At 37.8% G+C, this 15,220-nt stretch overlaps 1 protein-coding gene across 1 annotated transcript in view; it reads left to right on the top strand.

The window, feature by feature from the left end:
- GAP43 (growth associated protein 43) overlaps positions 1–14,562 on the top strand; it is a 100,318-nt gene extending 85,756 nt beyond the window's left edge. Inside the window, exon 3 of the mRNA XM_060639949.3 lies at positions 14,267–14,562. Within this exon, the coding sequence (XP_060495932.1) occupies positions 14,267–14,355 (89 nt within the window). The 3' untranslated portion in view covers positions 14,356–14,562. The remainder of the gene's footprint in view (positions 1–14,266) is intronic.
- The last annotated feature ends 658 nt before the right edge of the window (positions 14,563–15,220 follow it).

Consider the following 15,220-nt stretch of genomic DNA (forward strand, 5'->3'; position numbering starts at 1 on the left):
TAAAACATTACTGATGATTAGTTGAAATTTTTTCTTTCTTTTTTTTTTTTCTTTTGAATGTTTACTTATTTTTGAGAGAGAGTGAGAGAGATGGATGGACAGAGAAAGGGAAACAGGATGTGAAGCGGGCTCTAAGCCTACAGCAGAAACCTGATGGAGGGCTCAACCTCACAAACCATGAGATCATTACCTGAGCCAAAGTCAGACATTTAACCCATTGAGCCACCCAGGCACTCTGATTAGCTGAATTTTTAAATGAAAACCAGTATAGCTTAGAAGATTGTTCTTTAGATTTCTTAAGGTCTGAGAGACATTGATCATTAAATGGGACCTAGGGTGACTACAATAGAAACACCTAAGGAAAAGGCTGGTATAATGCCTAAGCAGCCTGTTTGAATGAAATTGGAAAATTGCAATAAAGGAAAGCTAAAAAGTAGTCTCAATGAAAAATGAGCAACAAACATAACAAGCCTGTTTAATTTTTCCCATCTCCTAAATACAGACCTCATTAATTAATATCAAATACCTAAGGTCTGATTTTGTTTTTTGGGTTTTTTTTTTTTTTTGAAAATTATTAACTTCCTCCAAAATACAGCAGGAGAAACTATAGGTAAATTTTGGGGGTGGGGAATGCTAACTTAACAATATTAACAAGATTCCAAAAAGTATGGTATTTCTTTGCCTGGAATTTTTAAAAGAGAACTGTCCTTCTTACTCCATCTTTATACTATCCTTCAAAGTCTGTTGGAATTCCTTTCTTCAGGAGGCCCAGAAATGAGAGAGTGTTGTGCACAGGTAAGAAAAATAAGCCATCAGAGCAGTCCTTGACACAGCTCCAAGGACTTCTCCCCCAACATAAGCCCTGTCCCCAGATGACAGCAAGTCTACTTGGAAATGAAAAGATCTTTCTCATAATGAAGTTAAAATTTTCAGTGTATCTACTTGTTTTCCTTAAGGTTAAGGGATGGGAAGTCTTAGGTCTCTTTCAAGTCTTGGATTTGGTGATTATCAAATAAGGAAATTTTTCTTAAAATTGGAAATAATTCCTTTTTTTTAAGTGTATTTATATGTTGAGAGAGAGAGAGAGAGAGAGAGGAGAGGGGGAAAGGGAAAAGAAAGAGGGAAAGAGAAAATCCCAAGTAGGCTCTGCACTGTCAGCATGGAACCCAACATGGGGCTTGATTCCATGACTGAAAGATCTTGACCTGAGCTGAAATCAAGAGTCCAGTGCTCAACCAAATGAGCTACGCAGGCACCCCAGATATGATGTCTTATGCCTGGAGAATTGCCATCCCCTCTGTAACTTGCCTATTGGATGCAAGATTTACTACACATCTGGGATGGGGGTGACTTAGTTCTTGTTCATTCAGTGTGGTACATTTTTGCTACAACATTTATGGAATCAAATGACCAAAGATAAAGGACGAAGATAAAGTTATTTCCTTTTGAAACCAATAGGCTGCTATTCTTTGGGTATAAAATAGAGGAGATTGTTCTGTTCTTAAGTAGAGGCAATAGCAGAGAAGCTCCTGCCTTTTGAAATATTACTGTTTAGCAGCCTTGATTTTTGCATCCTACATCATAGAATCATGCCCCTTAAGTTTGGCCAGTTATCATCTTTGCTGATGTCATTTCTGGACTTTGGCCTTTGACTTCAAAGCCTTTTTCAAAGAATGATGTTTTTTTTTTTTTTCCATTTTATAAGCAAAAAACTAAATAAGTCACAGGTTTTTCTCTCTCCCTTTCTTGGGATATTGAAAAAAAAAAAAAAAGGGAGGGCTGTGCATTAAGATTGGATAAGCATGAATGTATCATTTATTAGATACACAGGCAAGCAAGGTAGTGGCAGGGAGTTAGGTTTTGTTTCCTCTCATTTAATGCTCTTTACAAATCTATGAGATAGATATTATTATTATTTCCACTGATGGAGAAATAGAAAAACAAGGAAGATGCATATTGAATGCCTTTATCTGAAACTCCTTAATACAATGCTTGACACATAGTAAACATTAAGCCAGTATTAGTTCCAATTCAGTCACTAATACTATAGCCAACACTTATTGAGCACTTACTGAAATATACCATTCAGTATTAAATATCTTAAATAATTAACATACTTAAATCTTATAACCACTCCATAAGGTGAGTAACAATACTGCCATCAATTACAGATAAGGAAAATGAAGCAGTAGGAAGTTAAGTAACTCACTCAAAGTCATGGTAAGTGTCAGAGATAGAATTTAAATGCAAATAGTCTGACCCTAGAACCAGCTTTCTTATTCATTACTCTACGCCATCTAAAAATAGTTATGCTTTTAGTAAATATCTATTTTTTACATTTGTTTTTTTAATCTGAGTAATTTGTTATAAACTTAGAAGATAGACATAAAATTCAAATCAGCCAAAAGAAAAAAAAAAAAAAAGAAAAAAAAAAAAGGAGGGTGATGGCATAATGCTTTCCATGGCTCTGAGCCAGAATAATGTTTCGGTTCCTTTTTATTATCCAACATTTTGAAATTCAGAACATCATTACAAGTTCACCATTCATCATTACAAGTTTTTCTGCTTGGGGTTTAAAATTAAGGTTTTATCTACGTGTCACAAAGCATTTTTGGGATTTTCCATTTTTCCATACTTTCTTTCCCTTAAAAATACCAAATGCTCATCTTGTGATAAGCATGATACTAGGAGTTGGGGTTAATATAAATGAATTGAGGGGAGCCTGGGTGGCTCAGTCGGTTGAGCATCCGACTTTGGCTCAGGTCATGATCTCATGGTCTGTGGGTTTGAGCCCCGCGTCGGGCTCTGTGCTGACAGATTAGAGCCTGGAGCCTGCTTCTGATCCTGTGTCTCCATCTCTCTCTGCCCCTCCCCTACTCTCACTTTGTCTCACTCTGTCTCTCAAAAATACATAAGTGTAAAAAAAAAATTAAAAAAAATAAATGAATTGATTCATGAAAGTAATAAATTCGTATGAATATGAATATGAATATACATATAAATATTTGCCAGGCAGTTTTCTAGGCATTTGGGATTTATTAGTGAACAAAATAAATTTAAAATAATCTCTGCCTGAGGATCATGATGGAGGAACTGGTCTAAAGGATCATGGATGACTTTCTTGAGAAATTAACCTGGATGCTAAAACCTACAAGCAGTAGCATACTAAGAATGGTGTGGGTGGGTGGGTGTGCACTTCCCTGATGGTGGGGAAATGCTTTATTACTTACATTATCTATGATTGTCAGAGCATGGTTTTAATAAAAGGTAGACCAACTAAAAAAAAAAGTCTCTTCCTTAGAGAAGTTTGAAATCTAGCAAATAGATCCTTTTCCTTTGAAAAGTTAGTTCACAGTCAAGAAGACACAAAAGGATACCACAAACTAATGTATAATGCAAGAGATATAATTTCCATATAAACAAAGAGAAGGAACTGACTAATTATGCCTCGGATAGCTTTGGAGGTATGGAAACAATATTTGAGCTGCGTCATGAGAGACAATTAAGCAGCAAACCCAAATGATTCAAACCCTGAAGATTTGCTACACACATTGACTGAGGTAATTGAGTGGCCTCCCTTCCAACTCCAGTCCTTAATTTTTGGTTAAAGGAATAACTTTGGTCCCATTCTCTAAAATCTGAGCCTGATATGGGACTCTTATGTGAATACTTTATTGGTGGAAATCTGTAAGGGGTGAGAAAGAGGACAGACCAAGATGCGGGTTCTGGAAAAGTCAAGTCTCAACCTGATCCCACAGAGAACTTTGAAGTACAAACTGCACCACCAATAGATGGTTTTGCCCAAAAACAAGGGCCCTGGAGTCTTGTGGGGCAGGCAACGCATCACTTTTCAGACACTTCTGGTTGAGGTAATTCACAATTCACATCCCCATTCCAGGGGCAGAAGTGGGCCATTGGCAGCCAACACCTCCGGTGGCTGGAAGATGGCAATGGGGACCTTGAGAGGGTACCAACAGCATCTGAGACAAAGAACGTAGGACATCTCATCTGCAAGGCATAGGTAGGGATGTAGTGAAAAGTATAAGTAGGGATGTAGTGAAAACTTGACTGACGAGCAAAGGGAGAGCCAATATTGTGAACTAATTTTTTTGCTATCTCTTTTTGCTTTGGTAGGCCATGTATAAAATCTGAAATAGATACTACTTTTTTTTACTTCATTCACTAAAAAAATCTTGAAATATGAATACAGATGATGCCTGACTTAATAATGATTTGGCTTACTATTTTTTGACTTTATAATGGTGTGAAGGCGATATGCATTCAGTAGAAACTGTAATTTGAAGTTTGATCTCTCCTTAGGCTAGCAGTATGTGGTACGATCCTCTCATGATGCTGGGCAGTGGCAGAGAGCTGAAGTTCCCAGTCAACCAGACGATCACAGAGGTGAACAACCGATACACCTGAGACAATTCTGCACCCATACAGTCATCTGTATTCATACAAGCATTCTGTTTGTCACTTTCAGGACAGCATCCAATAAATTACATGAGATATCCAACACTTTTATTATAAAATAGACTTTGCGTGAGATGATTTTTGCCCAACTACAGGCTAGTGTAAGTATTCTGAGCACGTTTTAGATAGGCAAGGCTAATTTATGATGTTCAGTAGGTTAGATGTATTACATGCATTTTTGACTTATGATTCTTTTTTTTTTTTTAATTTTTTAAACGTTTATTTATTATTGAGAGACAGAGAGACACAGAGCATGAGCAGGGGAGGGGCCGAGAGATGGAGAGACAGAATCTGAAGTAGGCTCCAGGCTCTGAGCTGTCAGCGCAGAGCCTGACGTGGGGCTCAAACCCACAAACCACGAGATCATGACCTGAGCCGAAGTTGGACTCTTAACTGACTGAGCCACCCAGGCGCCCCAACTTATGATACTTTCAAATTACAATGGGGTTTCGGGGATATAACCCCATTGTAAGTCGAGGAAGATCTGTAATATAAAATTAGCAAAATGGAAAAGGCAGTACTATTATTCAGGGCTCCTGATTTGAAGTTGGTTCTTGAAGATGAATATGACTTTTATTCTGATTAAAGGGAACCTCTTCCATTTTGAAATCAGAGTCCACAAATGTATCTTCTCAGTACAATTAAAGAGTCTTACTCCAGATATCATGCTCCCTTTTATTTTTCCAGTGAGAGTGTTTTAACATTTTTTAAATGCCTTTTGATCTTACCACTGGTTTTATCTATTGTCAGATTTTTCACATTAATGTTATCTTCCTAGCCTCTAAGACAATGGAGTTTATAAAGGCTAGAGACATGCAGCTAAGCCTTTCTCCCAGCTAGGATTCTCCTCACCTGGGCTACTGTGAAGTGAAAAGGGGGCAATGCAGAGTTGAACTCCTATTAGATGGCATTTTGAACTATTTAAAAAATTCCCCACAAAAAAAAGGGGAAAAACTTAATTTCTAGGCTGAACTGTTTCTGATCATCATTACTAGCAACACTCAATATCACAGCATCACTTTTCTATCCTTAATGTGACCTTTCTCCATATTTCTCAGTGTCCGAGGAGCCATGGATTGTTCATGCTGACTCCCAATCTTCCATTCCTCCTGTGGACTAACAGAAAGCTGTGTCTCACTAGATCTCCAGCTTCCACTGCCCATTTGGCACGTAGTTTAGCTGAGGGGAAGAATGAGGTGGTGAATTGCCTTGACTGTTATGCTAGAGTAAAACTCCTCCAATTTTGTTGTCACTTTTAACTTTTAAAAGTTGACTTATTCATTATGAGAATGGTAAGAAATGCTAACACTGTTTAATTTTATTCATTTATACCATCTTTTTCCAAAAATGATTTAGGGCAACTATGCAAGACACATAAATTGCAATTTTTAAAATCTTTCTGCATGTTTCTAATGGGGGCAGAAGCTAGAACACTAATTTTTGGTGGTTTGGCAGACATTTTCCTTTTTTTTAAATTTTTTAACTTTTTAAATTTACATCCAAGTTAGTTAGCATATAGTGCAACAATGATTTCAGGAGTAGATTCCTTAATGCCCTTTACCCATTTAGCCCATCCTCTTTACCACAACCCCTCCAGTTTAAGTCTCTTAGGTTGTGTCCCCTCCCTATTTTTATATTATTTTTGTTTCCCTTCCCTTACATTCATCTGTTTTGTCTCTTAAATTCCTCATATGAGTGAAGTCGTATGATTTTTGTCTTTCTCTGACTAATTTCACTCAGCATAATACCCTCTAGTTCCATCCACGTAATTGCAAATGGCAAGATTTCATTCTTTTTGATTTGGCAGACATTTTCTACTGAGATTGTTTAAGAAGTTTTCAAGGCCAGTCAACTTGTATGTTCTTTGGCTTTTGTTTTAATTTTTTCAAAACAAAAATCTCTGGGTCATTTTTTTTTTCAGAAAAGAAAGAACGAAGGGAAGGAAGGAAGGAAGGAAACAGAGAGACCAAAAAAACACTGACTTTCATTTCAAACGTTAGAGATCCTAGATTCTTTCCTAACTTCTGTAACTGAGTTTATTATTTATTAACACATCTACTAAATTTAACTAAATTTATTATTATTTATTAATACATCACGTGTATCCTTATTTTCTGATCAGAGTCAGAGACTACAGGAATATTCTAGTGGAGAAGTCCTCTTAAGCAATTATCTGAGAAAGAAGTTTTGTTTTTTGTTTTTTGTTTTCCTTTGGGAAATGGTTCTTATCTTCCTGGGATAAGAATATTAAACTTGATGGGTCTTTTTTACCCAAATCTCACAGGTTGGATTTAAGTCTCAATGTACTTCATTCTGCATTTAAAATTTTATGAAGTCCTTTCAGATTTCTTGTTTCAACCTCCAAACAACCTGCCTGCAATAAGGTGGAATAATCACTATTCATGTTTTTATAGAATTTGTATAGATTTTATAGAAAGGAAAAATAACTTCTCTGAGATCATATGACTAATTGGTGGCAAAGTCAAGGCTAGAATACAAATCAGCTTGGTTCTAGGCCTAAACTTTTAAGAAAAGTAAACATGTGTATGTAGTTTCAGATATCATTGGGACCCCACCATCATGCTGCCTTTGAGTTTTCTCTTTGATTAAATTTTTGCTTGCTACTCTTTAAAATCCTCAAGTGAATAGTGTTAGAAGCAATAGAATTATCCTCTCTTTCGAAGGCTCAAAAAGCAAGAGGTGGGGGGCATAGGTAATATTTGCATCATTCTGCTGACATGAAAATGGTGTATCCTGGCTCAATGCTTTGAAAGAAATTTAAAATGTAAAACAAGATTTAAAAAGTGGCCAAAAGTGAAGGTCAAAATGTGGATCCCAGTGCCCACCAAAAGCCATGATCCAGGCTCCAGATTGACATCTGGCACACAGCTCCAGCGGAAGACCATGTAAGTGACAAAGGGATATGTGTGAGTTAGCTTCAGAATTTTTTTTGTTACTTTCCTTTGAGCCTTTGAGGTGATAACGTTTAATATTTAAGAAAAGTGAAAATAAAAAGGGAAAGCAAACACCCCAGCCTGGAGTGGTTGGTAGAGTAATTGTAGGCATGGCCCCAGGATGATAGCAGCTTCTATTTAATCAATGTTGACAAGGCTGGGGAGAGCTGGGCAGGTCCCAAGAGATAATGTTTTACTCGGAAATCCACTCAACCTAATTTCAGTAATGTAGGGCTGAGGAGGGGCCTGGACTGGAGCCAGTAAACAGGGCCATTAGAGCTCAGGGTAGGCAATAGCAGCTGGGAACACCGCCATCCCTCCAACAGCACTGCAGCCGAACTGCCCGACTGAGCACGCGAGCAGCCGCTGCTGCATATGCTCCTGGTATCTGCTCCCGACAGAATGTGCAGACGTGCTATTCTCACCCTTTCGAGGAAATGAATGGGATGCATCAAGTCAAGAGCTGCTTCTAGACTCTATTTCAGTAAGGATCAGAGAGCCAATTTGCATACATCTTTCAAGCACCACTGTGAAATCATACACCTGGGTCCCCTTACTGTTTTAAGGCTACCACCACACTATTTCAAATACATAAAGAAATGACTTCCATCTTTATTGCTGGTTTTTTTTTTTAATGTTTATTTATTTTAGGGAGAGAGAGTGGGAGGAGGAGCAGAAAGAGAGAGGGAGACAGAGGGTCTGAAGCGGGCTCTGCACTAAGAGCAAAGAGCCTGATACAGGGGCAAACTCATGAGATCATGACCTGAGCTGGAGTCAGATGGTCAACCACCTAAGCCACCCAGGTGCCCCTTTACTGCTGTTTTAATGTGGTCTTGATCTTCCTTAGGAATGATGGTTGTGGATTGAGAATGTGAAAGTTACCAGGGTTTTCCGTATTTAGAAACTTATTAAAGATACTCAACTTTACAAATCCAGGAGAAATTACACCCCTTTGGGCTGAGTGCTTCTTGTCCAGCTACCACTTTTTCCTTTACCACTCCTTCTCCAACAAACAATACACTGCCATATAAATGTGCTAGTGATTAACTGGTGTATAATTTCCAGGAAGGTAGGGATTCTTATCTTACTTGGTGTTTTCATTGCTATAGCACCACTGCTATATTTGAAACATGTAGAATGCACATAGGCTCAGGACCTTTCACTGAATAAATAAATGAATAAATGAGCAGCACACTTTTTCTTCCCTTTTTTAGTGTGTTTAACTCCAGAACATTAAGAATACATGACTTTACTTTCTATGGTGCTAACTTTCTTTTTAAGTTAACACAGAAATGATAAAATTCATGGAGACTTCTAATGAACATGGTCATTTCTAAGAGGTCTTTGGGTCTGAAAGAAGTAATGTTTTTGTCAAGGTTAAAATGCTAGTGCCAGAGAATTTTATAGGTCTTTACCAGAAGCTAACATCACCTGTTCAAAGTGACTATATATAGTTTTTGAGAATTTAAATATTTAATAATTATATATAATTATAAAACACTGCCCAATTTCATTAAAAAAAAATACTCCCCCCCCTCCCCCCTTAGACCAAACTACTAAAATGCATCATCAGTTTTTGGATTTGGGTGTTTGGTTTTTTTTATTTGTTTGGGAGGATACATTATGCCTCATAATAAAACTGGATTTGTGGGGCTGATTTCCCTTGGTGAAGACTGATTTGGGGGGGAGAAACCATTACTAGGTATTGAATAGTAATGACTGTTAATGAAAATACGTTCACTGGTCATCTGGTACATGCATAACCTATGATTCATTTAATCTTGCCTTTCTTGTAATGTCTTAATAATATTAGGTTTCCATGTTTAATATGAGCAAAATTGCTATTCAGAGCTAAACTGAAAAAGAAAAAGCACTTTCTACTCTTTAACTTGCTGACTTTCAACAATCACATTAATGACTTCAGCCTTTCCCCTTTTGCCAGTTCTGGGCCCATTTACTTGCACTCACTTGTTCTGTGTCACTTGGTCTGAAAATCTCATTCAGTCTTTAGCTTCCACTGCCTCTTCGCCTCTTCGTAAGCAATAACTGTCTCAGAGGGAGGTTGATCCTCTAGATGGGGAATGTGATTATTTACCCTAATTGGATCATGATAATTGGAGTGACCAGCTGGCCTCAGCCATTCATTTATCTCTGACACTCACCATGGTGATCAAAGTTTTTGCACAAAATACTAAAGATTACATATTAACTCATCTCTAGCATTTATAATTATGTAATTAGTGCCAGAGAGTGCCAAGACCAGATTTCATATTGTTCAAGACTAATCAAGATTCTTCCCTCCATTCTGAGCTGCTTGTATTAAGACCAGTTTTTGAACTGTGTGGGCTGCAGACCTAGGCACCTGTGGACCCCCTGCTCTGGTTCCCTCTCTGAGCCCACCCATCCTTCTTGGGCAAAGATAAGGGCAGGGAGAGGAATCTAAATTAGAAGCTGCCTAGATGTCTCTGTCCTAGTTTGAAATTCACTGCTGCCATTTACAAACAGTACAGACTTAGGTAAGTAACTTCATCTCACTAAGTACCTCAGCTTCCCCAACTGTAAAATGGACTGATTAAAGAGCTGTAAGGATTAAATGAAATGACACAAATACATGTAGAATTGTTGTGAGCTTATAGGAGGTGCTCAACTATGTTAGCTATAGCTAAACACTTTATACAAAGGGCCAGGAAAGTTGTCATTTGTGATTCTTTCCAGGGAGTGAGGTTGCTGAATAGAACAGGTAAGAAATTGTAGATATATAAGTTTATGGTCAACATCACTTATTAACTACAGTGACTTGTTTAGAATTGGCATTCGAGGGAGAAGGAACAAGTTAGCAATATCCAGAAGTTCTCTCTGGCATTCACGCTCAAATGGACCCATTTATACATAACTTGGATTCTGTTTCCAATAACTTCCCTTTGTCTAAGGTTAAAACTTTTCACAAACTTATACACAGTCTCCCTTCCAAGTGGATCTGGTTAGAGCAGGCATGTGCTTCATATTGTTGTTTGCTTGTTTCTGTTTTTGTGTATGCTTTAAAAAATATATCATTATGAGTTCTTGTTCTGCTTTTGTGGTTGGGGAAGATTCTTACTTTGTATTGTTTCCTTCCTCCATATTTTTCTCTCCATAATTTCCTGGTGGCCTATAAAAATGTAGCTGAATCCACTGACTTGACACATATTATTTCTACCAGCTAGTCATCCCTACATCTAACACAGAGATGACTCCTTTGTTCAGTATTCAGTAATATCAAGTAAATAAAAAACTAATCTTACCTCGTATAAAATATAATGTGTATATAATTATATGTATTCAGTTGAGTTCCAGCTAGTTGACTGACATGGTCCCTTTTGTAGTCAACTAATTGAACTTCATCAGTTTTAATCTTATGTTTTTTATTTTAAATTTTGGAGCCAACAGTTTGTTTTTAATCTCAGAAGTTTTTTAGATCACTAAAAGCCTGTGGGCCCTAGCTACCTGTTTCTAGTGCTGAATAAAACTGATTTGATCTTGACCCTCTCTGGTCGAGTTTGACCACCTGATGTAATGGGAAACTGAGACTAGTAGAAGTTCTAGGTTTTTGTTCTGGCTAGGTCATGAGAAAACTGTATGATTTAGGGAAACATCTGGACTTTTGCTTCTTCATCTATGAAGTGAGGATGTCTATCCATTCTTTCATTCAACAAATGTTTATTGAGGGCCTTCCCTGCACTAGGTTCTGTGCTAGACACAGGGGGTTCAAAGTTGAGCAAAAATGAAATTGCTGTTACCCTTAAAGAGTTGTGTCTGGTGACTGGATGTTCTTTGAGGCCTCTCTCCCTGCCATTCTATGATTATGGATTTCATTGTCTGTTAAAGGTATATTGTGAAAGACTTAAATGAGTCTTAAATGTTTTTTTCCACCTCTTCTCAATATCTAGAAAAATGTCTGGCACATTACAGGTGTTCAATAACAACTTATTGAACAAGTAAATGAATAAATAAGTATATTTCAAATATTTTGAAGCATTTAAAGGAAAGAATATATAGATATTGAAGCTCTCTTAACAGAGAGTGGACAGCAGCACTTCCTGCCAGAATAAAGAGATGGGTGCCATTTTCACTCTTTCCCCCAGGCCCAGGCAAAGGATGACAAGAGAAAGTACAGGCATTTGGGAGAATTTAACCTGATTCCACTCTGACAGAAGACAGAAAGTGTGGCTGCTTTTCAGAATTACCTGAATCTTTGTTCTTTTGTTTTTCCTTTTGGAATGTTCTTTCCTTTTCTATAAACAGACATTCTGCTTCCACCTTTTCTCTCAAGTTCCCCAACCTCCCTTAAATCTACCTCATAGCTCCCAAGTTTTTACTTCAGGTAGAAAGGCTTAAAGTCTTGTCTTGTTCCTACACCTGAAACTTCTATATGCTTCAGGCCAGTTTAAATTAATGTTCTGTTTTTTTTGCAGTTTGAAGAGGGCACTAAATTCATTGTTTCCTGGGTGATACGGATAGTAAACCACCTTGGGGATACCTGTAGTATCCAAAAGTTTGAGTAGAGCTAAGGAACTAAGTAAATTCTCTGAGCAAATTCCAGATTGCTATAAAAAACAAACAAACAAAAAACCAAAAACAAAAACAAAAAACTCACTGAAATAAACCTGAAAGCTTTCTTCTGGCAGAAAATTAGCTGATTCATTAGTTCACCAGAGTTCTATAATCCACAAGGGACAATGCTGGTACATAGAGTATTACAATGATCAGAACTGAGTTAGTTTTATACAAAAATTTTTCCTGAAAAATATGATTGGTATCCCAGTTCTTTAAGAGTAATAATGGTCGCTTAAGAAGGCTAGGCCCAATAAAATGGCTTTATGAGTAATAGTAGGTAGCCTTAGTATAATAATTACATTTGGAAAGTGACTGATAGTCAGCTACAAATTCCCAAAATAAATCAGACTTAAAAATTTTGGTCAAAAATTAGTCGTTGTAACATTAAAATGAACCATCATAGCTGCTACCTTATTTACCAGTCCAGCCTCATTTGATTCTAAAACTCAAATTTATTTTCAAGGAGATAAACATTTTCTGCTGCTGACAGATTTAAAAGAATATTATTAGATGGTTGTTCCAAAGAAAGAATTCCAAAAATATATTTCCAGCAGTTGTCTTATTTGTATGTAGATGTTGAACTTCATCTGAATATAAATATAGAGTTGACTGATTTGAAAGAAACATACACTTATGTGAACTGTTCTAGCGGTCTCCTAAAAGGCCTCGATTTCTTTAGTCTCAAAATCTCTCACTTCTTAGGATGCCTGTAAAGTTGATCCTAGGCTGGAATCTGGGAACTTGAATTTTGAGAAGGGTCTCACCATTTCCTAACTAAGAGTCTTTATTGTGCCTAAACACTTGTTGCAAACAACGTGGTTTATGCTGGACATCCATTTTCCTTCTGGGAGTCTGGAATTGGTACATGCTAGGCAGAGGGTGCCTACATGACCAGCCCCCAGTAAGAACTCTGGACTTGTGAGCTCAGATGAGCTTCCCTGTTGGCTGACATCTCATACATGTTGCAGTTTATTGCTGGAGGAATTAAGCACATTCTGTATGACTCCATAGGGAAAGGGCTCTTGGAAGTTTGTGCATGGTTTCCTCCAAACTTCACCCCATACAACTTTCCCTTTGATGATTTTGTTTTGTGTCCTTTCACTGTAGCAAATTATAGCCATGAATAGGACTATATACTGAGTCTTGTGTGTCTTTCTAGCAAATTATTGAAACCAGGGATAATCTGGGGGACACCAAACACAAGGAATTTAGGTTAGCAATATGGGTGATTTCAGGGCAAAGGAATTCTCTTTCCACTAGCTGGCATCTTAGTGAACCATCTGTCACATGAAATCAATTGACTGAGTTCTATCAGGAAACCAGGCAGAAAAGTTAGAAAATTTGCCTGCTTCCTGAGGAAGAAACTATCCTTTAAAAAGACACAGTCTTCCATGTTAAACAAAGCACACTGCCTTATGGATAAGTATATTCAGTTGGAATATTCTTGACTACAAGAAACTAAAAGCTACTATAATGGTTTAGTTTAAAGTTTATTTATCTCACATAACAAGAAAAAGTCTGAGGTAAAGTTATCTGAGACTGATAGGTCACTCAATGATAGTTTTTTCTCCTTTCTGCTCCACCATTCTTAGTGTATAGTCTTTGTCCTCATGGTCACAAGATAGCTGCTATACTATCAGGTATCGTTTGATGTCTCAGTTATCAGGAATAACAGAAAGTAAAGCAAAGACCTTCTCTGGGGTCCTCCTCAAGGAATTCTGTCTCTAATTGGCCATCACTGTGTTACACGGATACCTCTAGCTTCAAGGGGATCTGGAAACGCAATTATTTTACTTTCCAGCCTTTATGACACCACTAATAAGAGGTGAGAGAGTTGGAATGGCTGTTCAACGATCCACAGAAACTATCTGTCACAATCAGTTTGCCATGGATTGAAAAGAGATACAAGCTTGTTGTCAATTCCTTATTTGAAGAGCCTGTGTATGGATATCTTGATTGCAAGGCTGAGAGATTAAAGACTGTGGTAATTTCTGTTTAGTGGCTCCTTCCCCCAATATCACAGCTTTGTTCCTGAGCTCTTCCATACATGTCACTGAAGAGCCTCCTGGAGGTAAACCCTTCTGAACTTGGAAATTGTATTACTGAGATAACAATAATCTCTTTTTATCTTAAATCTCTTATGAAATGGTATGAAAAAGAGACATGCATTGCACTATCATATGAAGAGATGAGACAAAATACTAACCCCTTTCTCCCCTCCCCGCTCTTGTTTTCTTCCTCAGAAGCTGTAGATGAAACCAAACCTAAGGAAAGTGCCCGGCAGGATGAGGGTAAAGGAGAAGAACGTGAGGCGGACCAAGAACATGCCTGAACTTTAAGAAATGGCTTTCCACGTCCCCACTCTCCCCTCTCCTGAACCCTGTCTCTCCCCATCCCTCTTCTCAACTCCACTCTGAAGTTCCCCTTCCTGTCCTGCTCACGTCCGTGAGTCTGTCCTCTCCTACCCACTAGCCCTCTTTCTCTCTGTGTGGCAAACATTTAAAAAAAAAAAAAAAAGCAGGAAAGATCCCAAGTCAAACAGTGTGGCTTAAACATTTTTTGTTTCTTGGTGTTGTTATGGCGAGTTTTTGGTAACGATGATCCAATCATTTCGGGAAATTCTTGCACTGTATCCAAGTTTTTTGATCTGGTGCGTGTGGCCCTGTGGGAGTCCACTTTCCTCTCTATCTCTCTCTGTTCCAAGTGTGTGTGCAATGTTCCGTTCATCTGAGGAGTCCAAAATATCGAGTGAATTCAAAACCATTTTTCTTTTCCTCCTTTTAATGTGATGGAATGAACAAAAAGGAAAAAAATCAAAAACCCAGTTTGTTTTGAAAATAAATAAATAAATACATAAATAAAATAAAGCAAATGTGCCAATTAGCGTAACTTGCGGCTCTAAGGCTCCTTTTTCAATCTGAATATTAATAAATCATGAGAGTAATCAAACTCCAGTGGCTCTGTGTTTCTTTTCCTCATTAGTTGATTTGACATAGTGCCGTCTCACATTTCATCTCTCTGGCTTCCCAGTCTGACATCAGTGACCCTGATAAGGGAAAGAAGGATGAAGCCTAAGCCTCCAGTCAGGACCAATTGCTTTGGTCCTTGATGGGATTGTTGTGTGCTGTATTAGTTTGCTGAGGCATTATAGCGAAGTACCACAGCCTGGGTAGCTTAACCAACACACATTTATTTTC

This window comes from Panthera onca, chromosome C2, assembly GCF_046562875.1.
Source record: "Panthera onca isolate mPanOnc1 chromosome C2, mPanOnc1 haplotype 2, whole genome shotgun sequence".
In the NCBI taxonomy this organism is placed as follows: Eukaryota; Metazoa; Chordata; class Mammalia; order Carnivora; family Felidae; genus Panthera; species Panthera onca.